The following is a 27,840-nucleotide window of genomic DNA, read 5'->3' as shown; positions in this document are numbered from 1 at the left end:
ACGCTTAACAGTCTTAGCGCAAGGGTCATTTTTGTATAACAGCACCAAGAGGATCTTAACTCTCATAATGTAATACAGACTCACAACAGTCCTTGCTGGAAGATCATGTTCTGAACAGGCGGTACCCATCCTAGTGTTTATAGTCGCCTCATGCAAAGACTGGCTGTTCAGACCTATTATGACCAAGAATTCTCACTGACAAATAGCCATGGACGCATTAATGAGTCACTCTATAAGTGACCAAGTGAGTTAGTTTGGATTTGCACTGCCTTAAGCAATGTTCCAGCAATATCACAGCTAGGAACACCTGAAATGGGCTTCACACACTGCACCCATGTGGGGAATCGAACCGGATGATGAGGGAACATTTCAACCATTAGACTACCCCTCCTCTCCTTCACAAGATGTAGGGTAACTCAGCTGACTTGCACAAAAACATGACACAAATGTGCTTGTAGCAATATTTATTAAAGTCTGCGACATGAACTTTGACAGGTGTAGTACATAGCCGTGCCACAGGGACCTGCAGGTGTGTACTGAAAATATCATCCGAAAAACCCTTGCATACATAAAAAACATGCCCGTGGACAAAAATATACAGGCAAATAATATTGAAGACCAGTGAAAACAAAAAAAAGACAAAACTTATTTTCATAAAACTAATGTCATATTATCAAACAACGGGAAAGTTCAGAAAATATTATTGTCCCAAAAACTGAGTTACTCGGACACATACCATGATTTCAACTTACACAATCAGGCCATTTGGCCGGAAGGTTTTAAGAAACCTTTTTTTGTGTTCAAACACATAAAGGGTTGGGGTTTGAATCCGTCTTGGAGCATCAACCCTGGTGTCCATGACACCTGTCAAACCAAACTGAACACGGTTCTCCAGGCAACAGTAGTGTTAAACTGTTGAAATATAAACCATTAAATGTGAAATTCATGACTTACTTATGAATATCAGTTTAATTCGGATTTTTTCCCTAATAACTTTGACCACCAAGACACTCTGGGGTATAGTAGTGACCCAAGGTCAGTCAACCTGTTACAGAGCATTGTTCATAGAATGTTTAATTGAAATAGCACTTTGTGGATAATTTTGAAAAGCAATAAAAGAATGTCCAATTCCAAATAATTGATCCACCTGTAAATTTACCAGCTGTTGTGCAAAGTGTGACTAACTGTAAACCTGGGTTGGGTTTCAGGAAGGTTTTCCATTATCCTTAACATAAAGCAAATCTTTCAAGCACTGAAAACTGGATAAAACATATGAAATTGTTGACTAAATGGTGTCCTTTTTTGTGAAACTGCAAGAAACAGATTTCTAAGTATCACGATAATAGGAGCTGATTGAATGTCGCATATGGTGTGTCTCACCATCATATGACCCTGTGACTTTACTTGTCAATGGCACTGTGGGAATATACTATCACCGGAGAACTATGGACTGGTTTATTATATAAGGTAGACATGACATCTCCTTCTTCACATGAGCAGAATATATCTGAACACTAGCATCATCCTGGATTTTCAGTGAAAACATTAACACAAATAGATGGATCTGCTGTCAAAAACATCGGGGTTATTCTTTCAGACCATTATCTCACGTTAAACAAGAACTTCAAATGAATGGACGTGGAATTCCTTTAAGATTTCACCTTTGAAACAGATAACAAGAAAACAGTAATGCTAAAACAACCACAATCCTTAACTTTGGCTGAAAATATCGGAACGTCATTGCTTGAAACAAATTGTTAAATTGTTACATAAAGCCAATTATGCATTATAGTACCAAATACAACACATTCCTTAACTGTCTTAAAAGCAGTATCTTTTGATTAAACATTCACAGTATTCGTCTACCATTTATGGTTCAAAATGGCACATAACCATGTAATTCAGACTTCTAACCATCAATATCGTGAACAACAAACAAGCATATGACAACAAGGCAGATTCATTCACAGAATACAAGCATAATCACCAGTACAAAACAAGGCGTATCACATACTGACATGGGGCTAACCTCTTCCTGAAGTGAGCCTCAAGAACATGGTCCACACATACACTGATTCAGTTTATTGGTGACTGTAAAGAGCTTTCCCAGTAAGTAGACATAGTCACCTCATAACTAAGGTGATTTTGAAATATTCCATTTGAGTATTTTTTCAAAATAAAAATTATGTTATTTCACTCCAATATTTTTTACTGTACACAAAAGGTGGAGGTTGAAGATTTTCCACGTGAAAAGCTATTTTTGAAATATCATTACATCAAATTTTGAGGAAATATTTCTTTGCTGAACCACCTGCTGCTGGCTCTGTGTATATGAAAAGCAACCACACTGCTTCGACAGTAAAGAGATACTAGCCAATCAGCAGGCTTGTTGCAATAAGCCACAGAAAGAGTGGTGGTGCATCTTGGCTGGACCTGGTCGAAGGGTCCTAATTCTTTACCAAGGCTGTGATTGCAAAGTTGATATTTTCTGGATCACGGTCCATGAACTTCCGCAGCACCTTGGCTGTGTCCTGTAACATTCAATAGACATACAACATCAACAGCGGAGAACAATCCATGTTTAGGGGCGGATTCAGGAATTAGGAGGAGGAGGACTGCACACAAATCATGAAGTCCAAAAGATAGGGGAAACACTTGGTGAATTTTTTCTTTTGGGGGAGAAGGAGCACCTCACTTCTCATTCACCCCTGGTCGCCATCATATGCGGACATAATTGTTTATTTCACACTGGCCGTGTTCTGCAACATTCAATATATATATAAACTTGTTTGTTTCTTGTACAGGGTTGAACCTGAAATATGACAGCTATATTATAGACGTATGTTAATAATTAAGTCTGGACCAGACAATCCAGTGATAATATAAGCACCACTAAATGATGTTTTTATTGGCCAAAAATGTAAGAAGAAATTTGTTTCGAATGACAACAGGACGACAAGCACATTTTGGTGATGGAATGACAACAGGAGGACAAGCATGAACTAATGGAGATCCTGGAGCTTGCCGTTGTCTTCCAGTGCCAACAGAATGTCATTTTTGTTTACAGTGTTGTTTATCACACTTGTAGTAGTACTCAAGCTTTCTGGCAACATACTGGAAATAATCAACTCTGAATTGAACAATCTATATACTAAACAGAAAAAGAAACACAATTATGTTTTTTTGTCAAGTTTTTAAACAGATGACATAAACATGAACGCTCACATTTATGAGATTTTATTTCTTCAAAATTTGTGTTTCTTTTGCTGTTGGGCATATATTATCCATGTGTAAAGTTTTATGTAAATAGGTAACTATACTTTTCAGTTTATTCTCTCAGTAGATTTGGCAACAAAATAGAAACCTTTTCAAACGATTAAACTAAAGCACTTGGCTAGAGAAAACTGGTAGATAGAGGACAAATCCAGATTACATATATTTGATAAGTGCCCTATTTGTCAATGTAGGACTATGAATGAAGACAGCTGGAGGCTCTCACAATCCACAAGACAGTCAGAAGCTTTCCACGAGGGTCAGCCCTGAAAGTCAGCACTGAGACACCATGATTACATTACATCATTTTTTGCTAGCCCTGAGATCTAAATTAACAGATAAACTTGTCCTTTACTTTGATTACAGCAAGTCCAGAGAGAGTTGTGTTTGAGATTGTTAGATTTTTGTTGTGCACACATGTGTATACATGTATGTGTTTGTATTAGCTACCAATGCTGCAGATCAACATATGTGAACTGCCAAGACATGATAGACTGACTCCAAAATCAACCAATTCTTGCTTCCTCCCTTTACTCCTGAGAACCAAATCTTAACATCTTCCTGTTTAACATGGAGAACACTGTTTGGCTTTAAATGTCTGGGCCACAAAAGCACATTGCTTGGCCGTAGATATCCGGGCCACCCAGCACAGTTAAACAATGACAATGACAATGACAAATGTCTTGTGACAAAGTATGCCTAACCTGACAGTACACATTTACATAAAAAATGATTCAGCACATTTATAACGAAGCAGAGATTATCCAGTGATTCCAACTCAGGTGGCAGGCAAAATTAAAGGACATGGAAAAGGAGGAAGACATCAACAATTTTAAAAAAATGGAGATATGTATGTACAGTCAGATTGTGAAATCTGTCATTACATGACATCATTAAAAGTTTCAGTGAGTGAAACAACCATGAAGGTCAGCCATTTCATGTCATTTTGTGCATTTGTCAAATAAGTTATTCATAAAGTGAAATTTCATAAAATGACTGAAGTACTAGTATATTGATTGTTGATGCACAAAAAGACGTGAAACCCTCTTAGTCATTTAACAAAATCTTACTGAAAAATATAAAGACAATAAACATGTCACTGGAAAATCTGATAAACTGTCCATGAATCATTCCAAATAGTACATGTATATACGGGGGATACTGGTAAGTTCCTCAGTGGAATAGTGTTTTTTATTAGACTTAACAGTGTTGACATTTTCATCAAATGCACATTGTGACCTCTGAATGTAATGTTATAAGTCAAACTGGAAAGTGCCGTCTGCTTCATGTGCACATCTGTCTCGTATACTAATGTTACTAATTTTCTGTACATCCTTTAGTATGTATCTTCCCTGTGGGAATTGGCAGATTGAGGACTGTAAATGCCAGTCTACATATAAAAGCCATACACAACCCTGTGCACTTTAAAGAAGCCACAATTCCATTGGTAGATGACCAGATGGTGGCAACATGAATACGTGCAAACACCCAGCTGCAGATAAAACAATGTGCATGAACACGTGACTGTGTCCTAGTCTACCCAGCTCTGACTGGGTACCTCATAAAGATGGGACACTGGATGTTGGTGCCATACAAGTGTTTAGCATAATAATAATAATAAAATAAAATGGTAAAATCAGAAGTCAAGACTGACATTAGTTTGTTGATAACTTGTTCAGTCGAGGATTTAATATGGATTCCAAACATGTATTCCCAAGGCATACAAATGGGAAAATATTTGTAATTTGTAATTTTCTTAAAATTTCTATGTTCTAAACTTCAACATTTCATTTTAAAACTGAATATTGCAACTTCATGGTCCTGTTACCAATAGCACCCTTGCAAAACAACAGCATTATCTATTTTACGATTACATTAACAACATACAAAGAGTACATTCTATTTACTAACTGCCATTTTTTACTAACATTTCCATCAGGCATGGGGCTAATATTGGATTCTGAACATGTATAGATAAATTTCAATTTTTAACACACATTATTTGACCGCCAGCAGGACAGCAGTCTTTGACTGTGTCCAGTAATGTTTATGATAATGCCCCATGCGGTCAACCTACTCACCTATTGCAACTAGCACAGGATGCTGGGAACCTGTTCTAAATCATTGCAGTGACTGGGTTAGATAAACCAGTGATTAATAGCATAAGTAATGATATTTCAAACTGACTCTCACAAGCAATGCATGTGATCTAAACATGTTTTTACCACTATCAGTGGTGTAAGGGAGATAACTCTTGTCAGACCTGTAGCACAGCCTAAAGTTTATCCCCATAGGGTCAAGTTCAAAACTTGGTTATCAGATAAGGTCTTAATTCCTTACAACTTACATGATTTGTTATCTTTATACCACAAGCCAGAGATACTGACAAGAAATAATTTTGCTAGCATATTTCAATCTGACTTTGTGAAAGAACAGAATAAAATTGAAAAGTTGAGGTTAACACATTGACTGCCGAGCACGAGGAAACTCACAGTATCAGTTGTGGCAGAATTTGCTCCTACGAGTTATCTTGGAGCAAGATCAGTGGTACTTTAAAACAAATTTCAGATGCTGGCAAAACAGGCACAAGAAACAAATGTGTCCTGGCATTCTTCGTTAACAACCACTTTCTAAATAGCATTGTGTATTTTTTAAAATTTCCCACAATGATGTTTATTTCCTTACGATGTGGTTTATATAGTTATGTACCAAGATCACATGGACCAATCAGATATCTTCTTTCTGATGTGGAGCTAAGTTAAAATCCCATCAATTATCAGTAACAGTAAATTCAAACAGGATTCAAACAGGTGCCCCTCAATCTGACCGACGCGCAGAGCTTTAAATAAAGTGTCCTGAGGTTTAGAGGCTTGGCAGAAAAACACACTGTCTATCTACACAATATCTTCGACCTAATCATCTCCTCACGCAGAAACCTCATCTTGTATCAATAAGAGATTAGTGATATGTCTTTCTGCTGATTGAACTGCTCGAAATTAAAATTGTATGATTTGTTGAATGCAGCACTTTCCAGTCCAGTGAGGACAGGGTGTAAATAAATGAGGTAAAGCAATATACCGCAGTTCTACTAATACCACCGTAAAGTAACAAAAAAAATAGGTACATGTTCATTTTATTAACAGGCTTTGGGATAGAGAACTTTGACGATGGGCCATTTCTAGGATTAATAGTCATTTTCTGAATTTAGAATGAGCCACTGCCTTTGTATCAACAGTAAACTTCAAAATTTTAATGGGCGATTTTTTGTTTCAATGTGGCCCTTGGGTCTTGCCTTTCCCAATTCCTGAATTAACCGTTTTAACCTTTTCTACAATGTCTAGAAACTGAATCATTTTGTCAAAATCTGGGTTCTTTCCTCTTCTGCATTATGTTCTATCTCATATATAGAACTGAAAAATTATAACTACAATCTCCATGGGGACTCTGAATGTAGATCACACATTTAACGAAACTTGACAATGTGTCATTCTTGTCAATGAGTGACATTAAACATACTTAACTTGGTAAGAGACTTTTGGACCATAAAACACTGAGAACTGGATGTAAAAGTAAACCTGCTGTGTTGCTAACTATTCGACATTGGTCCTGCACAAGCTAAAAGTAGAGTTCAATTTAGAAAACCTTTTTCGAGCCCCAATTACAGACCAGAAATAAAGCATAAAAATGAAATAATGCTGTCAATTTGTTGTATTGAAATGTGTATATTATTGTTACTTACATGCAGGAGGGTGTCTGGTGTTGAATCAGAGTGTCTGATTGGTGCATCTTTGCGTCCATCTGAAAACAACAATATATGACATCATACACAAATCCATACTAGTCACAGTATGCTGTACATACAGCCAGACCAATTTCATTTCTTGTTTTACGGATAACTGCCGATCATATTTTTTCAAATAAGAAAACAGTATTCACCCCCACCCCACCCCCCACCCCCACTGAAAACATAAAATCCTGATCCGCTTTTTTTTCAAAAACATAAACTTGCAAGATATATTTTCTTAGGACTGTATTATGTCTCATATACCCTTCATAAATTACTTCTACTATTTAGAAGGAATATTATTTTGACTGGTTATTATATTTTGCTTTTTCTCCTCTGGCCTTCAGGTTTTCTGAGGACAGAAATCTGTAAAACAAGAAATATTATTGGTCTGGCCTAACATAAATGTAAGATACTACAAACAACAGTTCTTGGATATTCACTGCTTTGCAAAACCCATTAGCACTGGGCACTAACAAAGAAAGAGACCAGGTAAAACATTTTTATTGGCTATTAAGACAAAACAGTAGCAAGTTATACAGGAGACTTTTGAAAATTATCATCATTACAGAGTGTTGTGTAAAGTTATTCTGAAAAAATGATATTTATATGCAACTCAATATTTCCTGGGTAACACATAAACACACATCTCATACTGAGGGGGGGTTCATGAAGGTCTCTAAAGCTCTATCCCCAGCAAACATTACACTTTTGTCTAAATCAGTTTAAGTTTAAAAAAACACAACTGAATGGGGGCCAACAGTGGTTGCCAGGGATATATGGTAACTGGCAGACAACACTGGTTGCCAGGGACCTATGGTAACCTGGCAGCCAACACTGGTTGCCAAGGACCTATGGTAACTGGCAGCCAATCCTGGCTGCCAGGGATGTATGTTAACATGGTTAACCTGGCAACATATTGGTTGCCAGGAATGCATGGTAACCTGGCAATGAACACTGGTTGCCAAGGGCCTATGGTAACCTGGAAACCCAACAGGACATCCACTTTGGCTAATGTCACTGGTTTATCTTGCTGGGCCAGACTGTACTGTTCAGGAATAGATGGTCGTGATCTCGCCTTATCTTGCAGCTGTTATGGCCACCTACTTCTCACGGTTTGTTGATTTAGATTTCAATTTCTGTTTTTTAACTGAAACTAATTTGACTTGTGGAGTTTCAAACAGACCAACACGTAATTACGTATAACAACACCCCAAAATACAACTGAATTCTAGTTAGCAGTACAGCATTCCTTTTTCATTGTGACAACATTTGGTTGACACTGACAAACACAGGTTTAAACATTTCAATGTCACAACGGTCATGTGCATAATAAATCTTTTATATTCACCAACAAATTTATTCATGTATTTAGTAAAATAAAATGACCTGACTGAAGAAAACAATGTCACCAAACATGGACAAGAGAAATTTAAAAACAATGACCAGCCTTGACATATAGCATGTACAGAAAAATGCTTATCTTTTCTGACTTTCTGTTAACTAAACCAAGCTTACCCAGCTTCAAGACAAATCTTAGGAGAGCACATTATGACACAGTGTGTGTGGTGTGTAGTGCTTGTTGAGTGTAGTGTGTGCTTGTTGTGTAATGTATGTGTTTGCTGTATATTGTGAGTTATGGTGGGCATAGTGTGTTTTTTCAAAGGTCACATGCAACCAAAAAATCAAACATAACTAAAACACAATTATCACTTATTCATGGCACATATTATACACTGCTGCTTGTAAAAAAACAAATGTACAAAATTACAAGCGTACACTCGCGATTCAAAAGTGCAATAGTTTGTACTTGGGCTTATTACTTCCCTCGAATTTAAGCCCACGGGAGACCGAACCCAGTCATAGCGGGTGGGTGTGCACTCACGTGTAACGACTGCTTCCGATTGCTGATACGCTGAGGGCTCATTGTGTGTACAGAAAGATGACCTGGGCATTTTAGAAGTCTGGCAAGGCACAAGAAAGTAAGATTCTTTAGGATAACAACTTCTTTTATTGTACTTGATGTGTCGTTTCAGTATGGATTCATATACTGTTGTCAAACAAGAAGTTGTTATCCATAAAGAATGTATATAGAGATGTTGGGTTTTGTAAATACAAAGTGAATTTGCTCTGGATCCAATCAAAAATCATCATCAATAGAGATGATTAACCACTGAGTGGCTGTCATTCGTCCAAGGACAAAGCAGGACTTGAAACTGACAAGAGTTTGCACCAGTTTCCATCAGATCCAGTCACCCGAGAGAAATGGATGTATTTTGTTTGTAACCCACAGGCACAAAAACATGTCATGTGTACAAGTATCACACCTGCCTAATTACATAATGTGGCAGAGACAGGACTCGGGTGCACAAGTCATAAATCAAGTTATTTTGCTGGTGTAGAGTATTGCATATTGTCTATAACAGACAGGCAAGCAGGACATATAGGTGTCAATAAACCAGACATTGAGCTTTCTCTGTGACAGAGGTTGCTTACCACAATCAACATGTTTTTCTATGTAACAAGTAGATTATTTATTTGTATGTGTACACAAGATTAGACTACTGCTCACGACCTCATACTCCAGGCGTGCATACTGTTTCAAGTTCCGCGAACTTATTCATTGCACATGCGTTATGGGCGCAGCGCAGTACAGCTGTTGAAAACACTTTTTCCCCCCAGTGCTGGGAGAAACTTAGTGAATTGTTTGAACTCCGATTTCGTCGGGGGTTTTTTCATCCTGTTATTTTTCAACTTTCTAGGTTCAATTGGCATTTTTGATGATTTGTTTCGGTAAGTGCATACTGAAAGGTATCATAATCTTCAAAGTTGTGTTTTAAGTTGCATGTGACCTTTAATCATTGTGAGTGTATGTTTGTTGTGTGTGTGTGCGTGTGTGCACACGTGTGTGTGCGATGGCGGCGGGGTGGTAGTGTGTTTATTGTGTGGTGTCTTTGTTGTACATTGTGTGTTATGATTTTGTATAGTTTCTGTTTGGTGTGTTGTTTGTTCAATGTGTAATGTGTGTTTGTTGTGTGGGGTGTGTGTAGTGTGTTTCTTGTGAGGTGTGTGGTGTGTGTGTGTGTTTGTTGTACCTTGTGCATTGTGATTTGTATAGTGTGTGTTAGTTGTGTTGTGTGTTCATTGTGTTGTGCATGTTTGTTGTACATTGTGTGTGGTGTGGTAGTTGTGTTGTGTTGTGTTTGTTGTATAATCACGGTTCCCCCTTGGCATTTATATTTGGGGGTCGGTTCACTCTCCTATTTTTATTTTTTGACAATCAACATCTTAATATGGGGGTCAAACAATTTCCAAAGATAATCGATTTATAATGAACTGGTGATGGAGTAGCCTAGTGGTTAATGCATTCACTCGTCACACCAAAGACCTGGGTTCAATTCCCCACATGAGTACAGTGTGTTAAGCCCAATTCTGGTGTCCCTCCACCATGATATTGCTGAAAATACTGCTAAAAGCAGCATAAAAATAAACAAACCCGCTTGTTAAAATAATCCAATATTGTCTTTTTTTTCTCAGGTATATACCTCCAAGTCTTTATTTTAAAGAATTATGTGTACTTTCTGATCAGTTTGAAATCAGAAATCAGTTTAGTTACATTTATTATCTATAGCACTTGTGTGTGTGGTTTTGATCAGTGATTTTATTGCATCAGAAGCAACACACTTTAATGTGTTTCACTTTACACTGTATCATATACACAGGTTCTTCACGTCAAAGGGACCCTTAATATTGTGATTGTGTTGGTCTCTGGTGCTGTGGTGTGTGTAGTGTGTGTTTGTAGTGTGTAGTGTTGTACATTGTGTGTAGTGTGTATTTATGCATGAAAGCAGCCTCTAAATAAATAATCAAGTTTGGACCATACAATCTGTGAATAATATTGTGAGAAATAATCTACATATTTGGGGTATTTTGACACAATATGAATTACGTCACAGAGTCCGGCCATCAAATACAATCACCTGCAGTCAACAAGTATCTACCAAGAATTCCTTGGGTGAACATACCGTGAACAAGTTAGTGGAGTTTACATGATCTGAATAATTTTCTCCCATCAATAAATCTGGCAGCAAGTAAAACATTGGGTATTTTGAGCTAGTAACTATGATATTTAAAGATGGACTTCAGATTTCACAGCACTAAGACAGCTTTGTGGAAGTGGGTTCTGAACTCTAAAGAAGCTGAACACACCAGAATGCTCTTCAGACTAATGAATTTGAAGAGTAAAATATAACCAAAGTGTTTTATCAATATTCCACCAAGTATGTAACATGGACCCCAGAAATGGACTTCACACATAGTACCCTTGAGCTGCATCAAATCTTGTCTTTGGCACGACAAGCAAATGCTTAATCATCCGAACAGCCCGTTTCAGTTACATAGTCTGAAGACGGAGATTTTTACACACAACACAACATTCCAGCCAACATGCCCGCCTGTAAATGATCAGTCAGGACTGAATACTCAGCAACCGAAACTTCAGAATATGATGACACTCACCTAAACCACTGACGAGCAAACCCATGCCGTCACTCTTTTATACAGAGAATAGGTAGTATACAGAGAATACACTACCTCAGAGTTCTATCCTAAGTGATGCAGTCCACGATCCCTTTGGTGACATCCATGCAAGAGCATGAATAGTAATAGTAATAGTAATAGTAATAGTAATAGTAATAGTAATAGTAATAGTCTGCTTATACGATGCGACACTCATCCCCATGCACGCTGCCTTCTCAGCACTGCGTACATTACCATCCCCGGTCAAAGGGGTGTTGGCAAAGTAACTAAATTAGCATCAACAAGCAGCAGATCCTGGCATCACAAAGGAAGGCAACCCTGAACAGGGACACATAAACTAGCAGGTGACTGTGAGCTGACCTAATTGACCTGAATCTGACCTTGACAGAACTGGACCTAAAAAATTATGAATCAAAGATAACACATGGGATGGGCTGGCGTACATTTGTATGAACTGAATGAATAAATGTGAGATAAGTATTGTGTCCTCAAATTTGAGGTAGTCTAACAGTGGATTAGATACCTCTTATTTCAAATGAAAACTGAGCACTTAAGGTTGACAAATATACTGAATGTATAATAGGCTGGGGAATCAGGAGACAATGACAAATGCCTAAAGGCCTACAATAAATGTAAGGACCCTTGTATTGTACTTTATTGAAGGAATGATTCCTACACTATGATGAATACATTTCATCAGTTTCAGTCATGGAAACTGTGCCAAGTTATATTTATTAGAGGGTCACGGAAAGCATGCAATCTAGACTGACAGTTCTCAGACTTCAGTTTCATGATTTGTCTGGTTTGTTTTTCTTTTAACACCACACTCGGCAGTATTCCAGCTATATGGCAGTGGTGTGGAATTAGTTCAGGCTGGACCAGACAAGCTAGTGATTAACAACATAAGCGCTGATCCATGCAACTGGGAGTCAAATACATGTCAACCTTGTCAACAAACATGATCCTGCCAGTCACCTCTTTCAACAAGAATGGGTCGCTGAAGACCAAATCAAATCGAATGACAGGTCTAATCCACCCTATGAAGTGCTGTAAAGATATATGATCAAACATGGTCACATGAACTGTAATGCAGTACTCACCAAGTTCGTACAGGCCACCGTCCTGATGGATGAAGGCAACAAAGTGGGGGTTCACCTCATCCTCTCTTGATGGAGCCTACAACATATATTACACACTGAAATACACAGCAGGGAGTCGGGTTTCAGTTCAAAACTTTAACCCCTCCTTTGGACAACAATTCAGTTATATCACAGCATTGAGTGAGTCAGGTTTCACTCCCACATGAACAATTCAGTTATATCACAGCACTGAGCGAGTCAGGTTTCACTCCCCCTTTGGCCAATGATTCAGTTGTAGCACAGCACTGAGCGAGTCAGGTTTCACTCCCTCTTTGGACAATAATTCAGTCATATCAAAGCACTGAGAGAGTCGGGTTTCACTCCCCCTTTGGACAATAATTCAGTCATATCACAGCACTGAGTGCGTCGGTTTCACTCCCCCTTTGGACAATAATTCAGTAATATCACAGTATGTCAGTTTTCAAGAAAGTCCAACGTGTTGCACACCTCAGACATATATCACTTTATACAATGATGGTAAAATTTTAGATCAGGGCTTGGTACTGACAAACGTAGAACACAAGGGTGGCTCTTGGATTCAAATCCAGAACCATGTGTTTCTGGTAAGCTCAAAGAAACATTTGACCCACAACATGTGCTAATAACGGAAGTTTTCAAAAGAAATATATGTTTAAACCATATATTTATAATTTTAAAATATACATTTACATTTTTACAATGCTCTGATAGATTATTGGTGCTTCATGCCTCGGTCTGCATAATCAAAGGTACGCCATAACAGTCTGTCATCATCAATAATTCATTAGGTGGGGGAGACATATTTTCTATCACATTAATGTTTCACAAAAACTAATATCCTCCAACAGGGAACCATCAATGTATAATACTAATGTTCAAGGCCATGGCTGCTCCAGTGGGGCCGTTCCAAAAGCAGCAAAAGTGTTTTGATACCAGCTTGATACCATCGACTCAAACTGTTCTGCTAGGTGATGACACCCAAGGGCCTGCATATCCACCAGGGTCACAAGAATTACACATTATTCAGATAAACCCTAAAAATAATTTGACAAGGAGTAATTTTCACATGAAAGAGTTGTAAACTGTAAGATGAAGAAAGTTTTTCAATGAATTTTTTGTAGGGACAAGTCGTAAGTGCACCATAAGTGCAAGTTGAATAGTAAAAGAAGACCCATCTAACTAGAAGTCCCTGTTTTACTGTACTGGGTTTTTTATTGTGCTGTTATGAGTTGTGAAGCACCATTAATATTGATGTTCCTGTCAACACTAGGAAGTAATGATCATTAATATGTTCTTTCATAAAGGTTATTATTTCCATACTCAATACATCATGCCCCTCCTCCATCACGTACTCCACTGACCAACTGGTATCTTTAAATACATCACATATTTACTGTTATGAGATCAAACATTAATATGGCAGCCCGTACTTTCTTTCATGTATATCTAATTTCTAATACATTTTCATTACAGAAAACTATAGTGCATACTATTATCACATTCATGATAAAAAAATCTAATTTGTTTCATCTACAGCAAAACTCAGTTTTTAGTCTCTTCCACATGATCTGTGATCTCTGAAGTTTGTTTTAAGAAGCAATATGACGTTATATAAAAAAAACTCCACTGTTTGTTAATTTCTAAGAAAGAAAATCAATTACCAGTGATTTAAGTGTACCTATTTTTAAAGACATCTGATGAAAAATGTTTTCTGTCTTAATTTGACACATCATATAAATAATTATCTGTTTGTTTTGAGAAACGTTCAGAATATAGACTTATAGAACTATGGTGTGTTTTTTTTCAAAATCAATACAATGAAGCTGTGTGCTTATATGCAATAACATTCTTTGCATTGCTCCACTTGGTTATATTCCCACTATATAGTGCGATGACAACATCAAAGGTATGTATAGTGCAACACACTGTTCATATTGATGAAGTGAGTGAGTGAGTGAGTGAGTGAGTGAGTGAGTGAGTGAGTGAGTGAGTGAGTGAGTGAGTGAGTGAAGTTTTACGCCACACCAAGCAACATTCCAGCTATATGGCAGCGGCCTGGATGTGACAATCCAGTGATCAACAGCCTGAGCATTGCTGTATGCAACTGGGAACAGATGATGTGTCAACCAAGTCAGCAAGCCTGACCATCCGATCCTGTTACAGTCGAACCCCGTTTATCCAGACGATTTGGATAAAATTGTCCATATAGCGAGACATCTGCTTAACTGAATCAAACAAGCAAAACGTGAAACATTCTTAATGTACATTTATCAATAAATCAACAGTCAATAGTAATAACACTGAATCATCATAACATATAAGTGTACCGATAACATATGGTAGGTGGAATGCAGGTTACCATTTGTCAGGTTGTCTCGGACGTAATCATGTTGCGTGTGAAACTTCAGGTGGTAAGATCAAAAACTTCAAATTGCAAGTTGCCAATTGCATATTCTTTATTTAAATTGTAAATGACTGGAAAACATATGACATCATGTCGAACTTAAGCTGTCTGCATGAAGTAAACTTCCGGACGGGATCACATGACTTAGATCTTTAACTTGCATCACAATAGCTAGTAATTGCTGATTGATAAGTGTTACATACGATCCAATTACAGTGTAGTTTACCGTAATCCTACTTAACATGAACGAGTGACACACATCCCTAGTGTTTTGATGGCTAAATTAATCAGTTCACAGCAAATGCCTTCCGATAGAATAGAATAAAATCACATAGTTGTGCGGTAAACAGTATTGACGTGACACATACACATGCACATGTGCACAGATCTTTCCATCCGGATAACTGGATCATTTTTCAATGGAAATCTGTGGTAATGGTTTGAAAAATCGCCGTCCAGGCCCGGAAGTACAGGGTCTGGTTAAGCAAGTACAATTAATGAACGTAAGTTTCGTTTCACATAAAAATCGTCCGGAAGGCAGGGCTTCCGGATATGTAGGTCCAAGTAAACAGGGTTCGACTGTAGTCATGTCTAACAACAAACATGGGTTACTGAAGATCAATTCAAACCTGAATCTTCATGGGTACAACCAGATTAGATTTGTTACCCTTTTTCAGTTTAATGTAATGTACATGGTACATTAAAATAGTTAAACATTCTGCACTAAAAACTAAAAAAAGCATCAACAAAAGTATAAACAAATGTCTTGTTTTGGTTCCATGACAGATACCTGAGGACATTTTATTACCAACACTCAAGCTAATCTGACAAAATAATATCACCTTCAGCAGGAAATGAGCGACTGAAGACTTGGCTTTTTGTGATACAGATAACTTAACCAACTGATTCACTCCACTACCAAGACTATCAGTTCAATAAATTATTCTTATAACTAATGTGACTAATAACATGTCACATTTTAGCATTCTCACATGCATGCAACTGATGACCACTGATCCATTTGAATTACCCAGAATTTACAGAACCAGGCAAGAACTAATAAAGCTGACATACACAGCCATATTTCTTGGCAGAGTATACTCAGCATGAACAAGTAAATGAGCTTGTCTTTAAACACTTTTTCAGTTGTATTATGGCATGTCACTGTCAGCAAAAGGCTCAAAGTAATTCTTGCCTTGGACATTTCTCACACTGCATAAACCCATGGAGCCTAGGTATGGAAATGAGAAACCTACAAACATTAGGCTCCTTCACACTGATTTCTAAATGACAGGAATCAAGGGGGATCATCCAAAATAGGAAAATTCCAGTACTTTAACTGCATTGGGGAGAGAATGTCACAATGAACATTTTTTCAAGCTACTTAAGAATGTGACCCCCCATGCTACCTGATGTTTCAGTGACAGGTGGCCACATAATTATGTGATTTGGCTGTATTGTGATGATATCAGGGCACATTTGAAGAACATTTGAGAAATACTGACTGTATTCAAGGAGTATTTGAGGTCCATTCGAGCTGTATTCCAACTTCAATCAAAATATTCCAATATATTTGAAGAATATTACAATTTACACTTGAAGTCTAGCAGCAATGGAGATACATTCCAAATCACTTGAGACATTCTGACAGGATCTGTGGCTTATCTTTGTTACTCTCCCCCAAGTATGTTCAGAATACTTAGGATGTTGTTAGAATGCAGTTAGAAAGTTGTATGAATACTTAGAAAGCAGGGCAGCAAGAGATTTGAACTCATGAACATCAGTTTCTAAGGGTGACAGAGGGAAGCAGCTCAGGACAGTGAATTGTAGCTTCCTCGTCTTCTGTGTCAACTATGCCCGGTACCTTATCAATAGATAAGCATGGAACACTTACCAAACTGCTAACGGGCTTCCCATATTATAATAATACAGGGATTGGGGTAGAGAACTTTGACAAGGAGTCATTTTCAGGATTATTAGCCATTTTCCAAATCTGGAACCTTGTATCAATAGTAAACTTCAACATTTCAATGGGCAATTTTTAATTCTAATAAACAAAATGGCCCCTATCCCCTGCCTTTCCCACCAAATCCTTGCTCATATGCTATGAAGCCATTATGAAATGTAAAATATACTTGCTGACATTACATTGGCTGATGAATAGATAACACTGACAACCTTCAAAATAGAAGACAAAAATAGTTTCTTTACCTGCGTTTGGCCTTCCTGTGCACTCTCCTCGTGAATATTCCCCATATTCTAAAAGGAAAATAATAAAATTTATTGATAACAAACATGCTTACATAACAAGGTGACAACAGGCATAGCCCAGATATTCAGAGACAGTGAGCGAGTTCAGTATTATGCTGCTCATCTGAGCAATATTCAGCTACATAGCAGGGGTCGGTAACTAAACGAGTCTGGACCAGACAATCCAGTGATCAACAGCATGAGGATTGATCCGTGCAACTGGGAACCGATTACATGTGTCAACGAAGTCAGCAAGCCTGACCGCCCAATCCTTTTAGTAGCCTACTATGACAAACATGGGTCAGTGAAGATCAATTCTAACCCCCATCATCACTGGTCACAGAAAGACAGAGAGACAGATTTTGTGAACACTGTTTTATATTAGTCAACAAATCCACAGTATCCTTCAACCAGTTTTTACTCAAGATATGGGTACATGCAACCAATTCTGACCACTAATTCCCTCAGAAGAACAGAAGAAAAATGGCAACTTACAGAATCTTTCTCCAGAAAGCTTGCCCTCTCCTCTGGGCTCAAGTCCTTGGTGCTCTCCAGAAACTTGGTGAAATATTTGCTTTCTGTAAAAACCATGATCTGATTCATCACACAACCTCCAGCAACCTTTAACATGTTACTCCAATTAATGCATGCTTTGGTCTGAATCGATAATACAACAGTAAGGCATTCTGACCACACAACAGAAAACAATCTTGGAGTTACTTCCCCTTGACCTATTCCATCTGAAAATATTGTGAATGCTTGTCATCTTACTTCATTAATGTGTGATAAAATGGTTGATATGTTGTTAACAACAGAATGGTAATTAATACAGAGATAACAATCATTCTAACATAGTGCCTTCCTCATTTGAGTGGACCAGTGAAAAGGTGCAATAGGTCTTGGTTTGTCAGAATCTGACAGTCATGTGCGAGGTGAGACTGAATTCTGAACTGAAGCATGCCGTACTGTACTGACCATCAAACTCAATCTTGTCCTTATTATTAGCCAGGGCATGTACTAGAGCAATGGTTCCACAGGCGTTACGGATAGTCTGTTTGATGAAGTAGGCTTTCTCTAGAACACTTGTCTCCACATCTCCAATCTGGTTGCCCTCTACCTGGAAAAGATAGGTGTCCGTGGAAACCTTGTTTGTGGGCATACTGGTAAACTAGAAAGTCATCATTCTGGATGCTATTTTGGGGAAAGCAGTGCATACCCAGTTTAACAGTTTAACCTAAGAATCTGGACGAATTCAGAAATTGAATTACTGATTGAGGTTGCAGCACATGTGATTAAATCATGCAATATCAGACCGCACCTAAAATGTAAGTGAGTTACTTGCATAACATGCTCAAAAACGTACAACAAAAGCATCAGAAAAACAGGAAAAAATGTACAATGTAGTCTTTTCAAAGTTGTTTCCATTCTGTGTATTTCTAAGCAAACCAAACTTAACAATATTGCCAAAAAATGTTGCAAGTGTTAATAAGACATGCTGTGATTATATGTGACACATGACAAGTTTCTCATTAACCAGCATACTTCTTGTCAAAAGATGGAAAGGTGGGGAAAAAAAGAACAAAACAGAAATTTCATAATTTGGTATCAAAAATATTCCAGTTTTATATATAATATAAAAAGAAATTTTTGGTTGTCTTAATTGTGCATAAAGTAATAAAAATAAATACTTTCAAGCAAGTCTCTAAACCGATAATATGTTAATCATTTTTAAAAATACTATCACCATGGAAATAAAAATGGCATTAAAACATGCCGTATATTGGTGAGTTTGGTTGTTTTAGTTTACACTGCTTGTAACAAGATTCCTGCAATATCATGGCAGGGACACAAGAAACAGTATTTGGGCAACAACATTATGAAATGTATATATTTCAAAATCTGATCAGAATAAGGTATCAGAATATCAGTGCCAGTCTGATTCCATGTCAGAATACAGCAGGTGGCTGAAGGCACATCGCCTTTATGTTGTACTATCATGCAACGGATTACACCAAAATCAATACATCTGGGGTCAGGGCAACCTGAGTGACATTCTAACATTCAAAGCATCTATGGATATCATATGAGACTAGGCTGGAAATGGCAGTCAATCAACATAGCTTTCTGAATCAGAAAAGCTGGTCATATAATATACAAAGGAAACATGAAAAACGATTTTACACTAAATAATACACGGCTTCCACTGAGAAAATATCCCAAGCAAGTAAAATATTACTTCCAAATGCATATAAATATATCTTTCATGTGCTTGAAAAACCCTATCTAGAAAAACAATAACAACTGGCACATAACAGTCCTTAATGGCAAAACTCTAAAATAAAACATAACGAGATGAATACTGTAAATCATGAAATTAATGCGTCATGAATTTAATGCGAGTCCAAAGGTCTTGTCTAAAATGCGTCATGAAATTAATGCGAGCTCAGGAAGCTGTGTTGATCAGAAAATGTGACACCCTGATTCTTTGTTGTTCATTTTCTTTTCATTTCTTATTACCACACACTAGTTACCTGAATTGAACTTGTTAAGCATTGAATGGAATGGAGCTGACGATGTTTTGATTACGCTGCCATGTTTGATCATGTGATTGCTTGCTACTACTTGTCTTATGACAACAATTGATGGTGAATTCAAGGTGGCCATGAAGAACCAATTTATTAATTGGTATGCCAACAAAGTGTCAGACAATTTCACAGGTTCCAAAAAGGACTTGTGGATTTATGAATAAGTGTGATGAAGCCTCTACATGCCAAATGGATGGAGGCCGCGATTGCAAAGGTGAGCAAAGATCGCTAAACGATCCTGCGTGGCTGGAGAATGTTCGGTCTGGCTGATGTGCCTCAATGACTTTGAACAATTGACAGTGATTATTGTAACCAGTGATAACTGACTTGCGATACCCGTAATGAGGAAGTGACCTGTGTTGTCTGGTGTAGTGTCAACACTTCTGCTTAGTGACAAAATTTGCCGATGAATAATTTCAATAGGTATTAAGTAGTGTCAATGAAAGGAAGAGATTTCCGTTTATTCAAAAGTACACCCCCACCCCCAGTCATTTTAATAATGCGACACATGTACAGACGCATTTTTCGCATTAATAAAATGTTCGCATTAATTTCATGATTTACAGTAGTTGGTTTGTTGATTAAAGTCGCATTTAGCAATATTCCCGCTAAAAGGTGGTAGTCTGTAGAAGTCTGGACCAAACAACACATTGATCTACACAACTGGGATATGATGGCATATTCCAACCAAGCCAGCATAAGGAGAAGTTGGTTGAAAAATGGATATTATCTGAATAACTATCATTCACAACTCGGTAATCAAGCATTTCAAAATTAGAGATATTTGAATCACTGGAAACCATACTGGGGTTTTGAATTAAGATAATCCATGCTTTAATGCCTTAACCACTAGACTACCTCACCAACCACTCAAACCATTAAGCAGTACTTGTTATTATCCTGTCCTGATGTACCTTTTCTGTGAGAGGATACAACAGCATGATCGCCACCACTGGCTGGGGTACCATGGCCAGGAGGTCATCGTCCAACCCAAATACGTCCACAAACTGCCAATTACTTGGGGCTCCTAGGTCATGTATATACTGAAATATAAGAGGCCTGGTGGAGGATTGCACAAACAGATAATGTTGTCAACAATACAGATGTATATTATAGCAACTTGTCATAAAGACATCATAGGCACTGAGACTGATGGATAAAGTGGTTGAGCTGTTGTTTAACTATTCAAATCAACTAGCCTGACCACCTGACTCAGGGTTTGGGAATCTATTTTAATCTGTGTCCCTCTGTCGACAATGTGCAGTGAAATCAATCCTTTTCCACTAACCTGATGTAATTAAAGCATGAAGACCCTTTTCATCATTCTGCAAAAGCATCTTAGCATTTTTTTTTGTTGAAAAATTGAGTTTGCATTATCATCATGGCATTTAGTCTAAAATGAGAAATAAGCACTGGCAATCAGTGAACAAGTATGGTCTAATGTTGCTTTTTTGCAGTGTTCCAGCAATATAACGGTAGAGAATACCAAAAATTTGCATCACACATTGTACCCATGTGGGAAATCAAACCAAGGTCTTCAGCATGATGAACGTTTTAACCACCTCCAACCCCTCCCGGACAATCAGATTTCAAAGAAAGTATTATATTATCTAGCATGTTGTGAGCAGGGTGCTAGCAAATTAACTTCAACAATGGAAAATCAACAATATTGTACTTAGAGATACTCAATATATCTGATTCAGTGTAGGAATAGGCATAGACCATGGTTATATATTATAAAGTATACAAAGATCTAAAAAAGATGTGGAACTTTTGCCATCGCAAAGTAATGGCAAACCGACTAAACGTTAAAATTGATGCATCATGAAGATTTATGAATATACTTCAAACATCCGTACTTGACACCCACTTGGGGATACACGAATATCACAGAGTTTGCTCGTCTCAGTATTTGTTTCTAAATCTGATCCTCCACATTATCCTTGTCTAATGTTTACAGATAGCCCTGGTGCAGACATGCATTAGTTATGATAAACATGATGCCGAACATTCTGCATCATCAGCCTCGCACTGAACTGGCTAGCCGCTGTCGTGTTGACATTTCATTTGACACAGCGACATCGATTTCTCACCTTGTTCAGCACCTGCAAAAGACAAAAGCAGACATCATGTGTTTGTCAGGAATAATTCTTCAGATAAAAGTTACTTCTAAATAAATAAAGCGGCCGTCATGACATACATCGGGGTTAGACTCGAGGGGTACCCATCTCTGTTCAGCCATTTTGACGCTTGATTATGAAAACCACGTGCGCACATGGATGGTTCACTTCCGGGTTGCAATGTCAAAAAATATGTTCTATTTTCAACAAAACTGTTTCCTATCCTTAAAGTTCCTTAGGCGAAAAAAATGTATTTCGGATCCGAATCCATATCCCTGATGTATATGAAAACATGTGTACGTGGCAAAAACACAGTAAAAGTGAAAAAATGCCGAGACGAATTTTTATGGTTAAGTTTACATGAAAATGTGTTTATGTCATGTGACAATACATCGGATAACTTTAAAATAACATGGGGAAAAGAATACGCTTTGATGTCAGCAGAGATCAGGTCGCATCTCATATGTATTAATTTACTGAAATAGCCATTGGAGTAGCCAGTGCATTAGCCATTGAGGAGGCCTATGTGTATTTTTCTTCAAGTTCACATACATTCTGTAAATCATTATTATAAAGGTGTTAGTACAAAGCAATTATAATAATCCCTAATATACATAATTACAGAGCCATATACAGCTTTTTGAGAAAGAGTGTGCACACTTCATATTCATCCGTTTTCAAATGTCATTCAGTAAACTTTCAGGGCAAAAGGGGTTGGGTGGGGTTATGGAGGAGGGACACATTCACACCCACACCCACACCCACACCCACACCCACACCCACACCCACATCCACAAAACCACCCCCCACCCCCACCCCCACCCCCACCCCCCCACACACACACCCATCGCTCTCTCTCGCTCTCTCTCGCTCTCTCTCTCCTTCCTATGATTATTATTATCCTGTGCCAGATTTCATTATTTACAGACCCATTAAACAACATCGCACCATTGTCATCACAACTACATATTTATTATACATTATCATGAGCATCATCGTCGTTGGTGTTGGTGACGACTGTGTCAGTGATCGTCATGAGCAGCCTGTTCAGACGGCCCCAGTCAATGCCTACATGCTACTGATGCATACACCCAAGGGCCGTAATTAGGCCTTAGGGGGAAGGGGGATGTATAATTCTTTCTGTCCAGTTGCTATACATGTATTATGATTAAAAAGTATTGATGTGACGTTAATTTTTACGTCACTCATTCCCTCTATGCTACTGAAACGAATTAATCATGTTTTGTTTAGTTAGCCTATGCTGTTACCCGAACAGACACCTGCGACAAAGCTCATTATTTCTAAACACCTGTCGTACTTAGGTTATGCAGTATAACTGGATACTAACCTAAATACAGAACTTATGTGTGATAACGCGTACACACTGACAAAGGTTGTATCTTCGCTGTCCTTGAACAGAGACGAAACTGGACTTTCAAAATATTCGCTTGTGTTGTTGTTTTGTTTGTTGTTGTTGTTGTTGTTGTTGTTGTTGGTGGTGGTGGTGGTGGTGGTGGTGGTATTTCTTCACTGAATAACATCAGCTATACAATGACTGAATATTTACAAATTTGGCTCGCAAGTACACTTGTTAAAATGTTCACCGTTTTTGAATTGTGCAACGATGTTGACATCTTGGTTAATGAGTCTTGTAAGTCGCAGGTATATCTAAGTATGTCGGAATTTAAATCATGGGCGCTTTAAACACTTACTGTGACACTTGCAGGTACCGTAACCGGTTGTCTCCATATTGGTAAACCTGGCTTGCTATGTATTTGAAATACTAAACTGTCGGTTAAACTTTCCAACAGAACACCTTTTGTGCCTTTTTTTTTAAAGTAGTTGTGCCGAAAATGTAACACGTTGACCTTCCTTTTGTAAACAATTCCGGCAAAATTACAGTCAATGTTTATGTGTGATAAAAATCAGTTTCTTCAGTGACGAAATGTCTTATTGTATTTAGCAGAGTATATGCGTCCACAAATCAATACTGTCTTATTGTGACGTTGGTGACGTCATGTCAAGTATGGCGGCTAAACAAAAGCGTGGAAGTTTGTGCAGACGAAAATAACCACAGAATATCAGAATTCGTCTACTCGAGAAGGTCGCAAGTTTCATGCTGTGACAACCGTTTCATACTATTCTGAAGATTACCAGAAAGATGTGAGAGAGAAGTGTTGACGACACTGAGGTTGCAGCCAGGCTTCTGGTTTGTTTATGATTTTGACTTCTGATTTAAAGCAGGTGCGCGTTCCGTTGATCAGCTGTTCAAGGCTGTGCGGTATGGAATCAGTAAAAGTCGACCCCGAGGTGAAGCAAGCGGCCGGTATGGCTGAGACGGGAGATGCATCAAGCAAAACTTTCAAGGTGGCGTATCTTGGGTCATCTTGCATGGATAGACGCCATACCCAGAGCGTTCAGCCGTGGGTTATGGCCGAGATTCGACGGCGAAAGGAGGGAGCAAGGGAGGTGACACTTGAGGTGTTGTCCCACAGTCTCAAAGCAACAGGTTGTGACGACATTGGAACTGACGTATTGTTTGAACACAAACTGCAAGAGTTGACCAGATTTGCCAAACTGCATCAGGAGCCAAGATGTTTTGCTTACCTTTCTCGCCAACAGCTGAACAGTGATGACTTCGAGTGTCATGTGTTCATGGCACACGAACCGGACACTGTGAGTACTTAATTCATATTTTATTTCGAAAAATGCTTTAAGAATACCCGCTGGCTATTAAACTGTAGAAAATGCCAAAAAGAAACTGCCTGGGCAAACTTTGTTAAGTTTAGGATGATAAATTCCACGTCTTTTGGAATTTATGTAGTGTTTCTACACTGCAGCCCCACCTGCCACTAATGTTTTTCTTTGCTAGAATTATTAGATACTTTGTGCAGGATTATTATTATTAATTAGATATAAAGTATAGAATATATAACACTGTTATATAACACTGTTTTACATTTACACAAACCACATCAATTTTATGATGTTAAAACCTTCCATGTACCACATATATCAACCAATATGACATGGCCAGTTTTTTATAAGAAGCTCACTTATGGCAAATCGGTTTATTGATATATATTCAGTAGCATGCCACCTATTCATTGAACACATATCTAGTTTTGAAAGCTCATGAAGGCCGGAGTAAAAAATTGTTATCCAAAACTGTGTTCTACAGGAGATATCGCTTATGTGAGATCAGATGATATCTCTTAAGAAAAATTGCCTTGACAGTAGATTTGCACAATGCCCAGACAATGCTATGACGTCATGAACTTGATGTCACAATGCTATGACAAAGTTGCACTGCAGATCTAAAGCCTGTGCTTTGTTCAGAGATGTACATTTTTCATTGAAAACTAATGAGGAATGATTTTGAATGATGAATAGAATCTCACCCTTGGCAAGCCTCGGATATTTGTTACTTTATCAACTTGTGTTGATATATTTGATATCAGTAGACGCTTGGGTGAGATTCTCTATTTACGTGGTTCTTATTTTCCAGACCTTTGTGAAATATGAGAGTATGATATGTGTTTTGATACTTCTTCCTTTCCTTACTGTTTGTGGTATCATGGATTCCCAAATGTTACTGCTGAAAATCAATCACATTTATGTTGTAGGTTATATACATTAAACTTCAAATTTGTTATTGGCTTGAAAATATTGCCTTTGGAGATATTTCCTTTAGTTTTGGAATCACGTAATAAATCAGCAGTTATAATCTGTTCTGACTCATCAGTCATCATTTACACCAATTGATGCAATTATCACTTCTGACATTTAACTAAGTCTGTGACCAAGGATAATTTTGTTGAGCTTATTAAAGAGGATAGGATGTTTGTTTGTGAGGTGAAATGGACTTTTAACTGCTTGCTTTTTGTTTTCTAACAAAGATTAAAGTTGTCAGATTCAAAATATTTTATCACCTTTCACCTGACATCAGGTTATTGGTCTTCATGAGGCCCTGCTTGTTGTAATAGGTGACTAACGAGATCGGGTGGTCAGGCTAGCTGACTTGGTTGTCACATGTCATCGTATCCCAGTTGCGTAGATCGATGGTCATGATGTCAGTCATTGGATTGTCTGGTGTAGACTACTTACCAATAGCCATGGTATCCCTGGAATATTGCCGAGTAGAGGGTCAAACAACAAGCATAGAAATGAAACCTGTGTTGCCAGTCTTATCAGCTTGAATATATATCACTTTGAAATTATGCTCCTTCTCTTTTCCTGTTACTGATATATGGTACACTCAATTGTTCCGTACCTCACAACAAAAACAAATTCTTGTATTTGGTTAGAATCCTATTAACTTTATGCTAGATGTCATTGATGTCATTGATTGGGTAATCATTCCAAGTGACTTGGACTTGTTTGTACTCTGTGTATCTTGGTATCCCAACAAGTATCAGTCACTAGACGGGGTTAAAAAGTCCTGATGCCCGGGATAAATCAGTTTTCATTTCGGGCAATCAAATAATGGTATCTTGTTTAGTGGGCTACTAGAATCATCATGATTATGTCATAAAATGAGGGCAAGTGGAAAATTACTTAGGGCAAGTTACTTTCTTAAAGTGGCAAGTGGTTTTTCGACAATATTTTGAACCTCTGACTAGTTTAAGTAGGCAAAGACGAGTATTTGTAAGCAACACTGACATTGCTTGAATATTGTTATGCCTTTTAATTCTGACATTTAGTGTACACTTGTACCACTCATTAGTTTGTTTCATCTCTAACGTCAAATTATGTTTTCACATAGCCATTACAATAATTATGATGTCCATCATATCATTACTGACTGAAAACAGATGCATGGTAACAAATACCCTTGCTATACAGCATATGATATAACTCTTGTATACTCCTCTTGGTATGACATGCTGACAGAACACAATGTTACATGATATGATAGCCAAGCAGTGCCCTTGGTTAACAATAACAGATAACAGCTCTCCATATTCAGCAGGAGAACAGGGAAGAATATTACCACTTGTTAAGTCTGTGGAGTTCTCTATGCCCAAGCAAGATGTATTGAAGTGTCTTCTTGTGATTAGAGGGACGTTTTAGAGTCTGTGGGATAAGTGATCAACTCTATCTTCAAGCTGTTGAAACAATGAAGGTAGAAAGTAGATATTGCACACAATGCATTTCAGGGTGTGAAATGAGGTGTTATACAACATGTATGCAAAATGCAATATACAAATTCAGTTTTCCTGTTTGATTATCACACTGGTTGTTTTGTTGAATGTGTAGGTTTTGTCTTTTTCAATTTAAATTGTTTTCTAAATAATGTTCTTGGAATTGTTTACAAGCGTATTTGTAAAAGTATTGATTTACACAAGAGTAGCAATGTTCTGGTGCATAGATGAAACAAAACACACAATTTAGAGACTTCGTTAAATTCCATTCAGTACTCTAAATGTACTCCGATGTTTTCAATGCTCCTATATTGGAAAAATAAGGAGTCCCAGCTCATTATGTTGAAAAATTACCTGGAGCCTAGCATCAATTTAACAGTCAAGGTGTACACAGTTCGACCTATTAGATAAGAACATGTGGAACCAAGTACTGCATAACTATTGTGTGTTGAAATGGTCATGCACATTAATGAATATGTATTACAATGTTATGACAGAGGCAGTGTTGAATGTACGTAGTTGGTGTTTTACGAGAAATATGTCACCTCTGTATGATACACTTGTTTCTTTCAGGATGTAGTTTAGGTCAAGTGAGGTGAAGGTCAACAGGGTTCACTGACGTT

The 27,840-nt window shown here is 37.8% G+C and overlaps 2 protein-coding genes across 4 annotated transcripts in view; one reads left to right on the top strand and one right to left on the bottom strand.

The window, feature by feature from the left end:
- LOC137274507 (TBC1 domain family member 1-like) overlaps positions 1-27,840 on the top strand; it is a 153,095-nt gene that overhangs the window by 37,610 nt on the left and 87,645 nt on the right. Inside the window, exon 1 of one of the 2 annotated variants that reach the window (XM_067807726.1) lies at positions 24,084-24,749. The exons of the other annotated variant lie outside the window; for it this stretch is intronic. Coding sequence (XP_067663827.1) covers positions 24,291-24,749 — 459 coding nt within the window. The 5' untranslated portion in view covers positions 24,084-24,290. Of the gene's footprint in view, positions 1-24,083; positions 24,750-27,840 lie in introns of those variants that run through there. 2 annotated transcript variants of the gene reach the window in all.
- LOC137274508 (ubiquitin carboxyl-terminal hydrolase-like) lies at positions 450-22,266 on the bottom strand. 2 transcript variants are annotated; one of them, XM_067807730.1, is made up of 8 exons: positions 22,154-22,266; positions 20,868-21,012; positions 18,344-18,485; positions 17,864-17,946; positions 17,330-17,377; positions 12,697-12,772; positions 7,013-7,071; positions 450-2,531 (listed from the first exon to the last, which is right to left on the bottom strand). In XM_067807730.1, the coding sequence occupies exons 1-8, from the start codon at positions 22,228-22,230 to the stop codon at positions 2,448-2,450; spliced, it is 714 nt and encodes a 237-aa protein (XP_067663831.1). In that variant the 5' UTR covers positions 22,231-22,266; the 3' UTR covers positions 450-2,447. The 2 variants fall into 2 exon arrangements, with proteins under 2 accessions (XP_067663831.1, XP_067663832.1); XM_067807731.1 differs by lacking the exon at positions 22,154-22,266 and adding an exon at positions 21,963-21,988 and having other exon boundaries at positions 20,868-20,996.

The sequence above is a fragment of the Haliotis asinina genome, chromosome 2 (genome assembly GCF_037392515.1).
Source record: "Haliotis asinina isolate JCU_RB_2024 chromosome 2, JCU_Hal_asi_v2, whole genome shotgun sequence".
Classification (NCBI taxonomy): Eukaryota; Metazoa; Mollusca; class Gastropoda; order Lepetellida; family Haliotidae; genus Haliotis; species Haliotis asinina.
The sequence above is the reverse complement of the archived record's forward strand: the minus strand, read 5'-3'. Positions and strand labels throughout refer to the sequence as shown.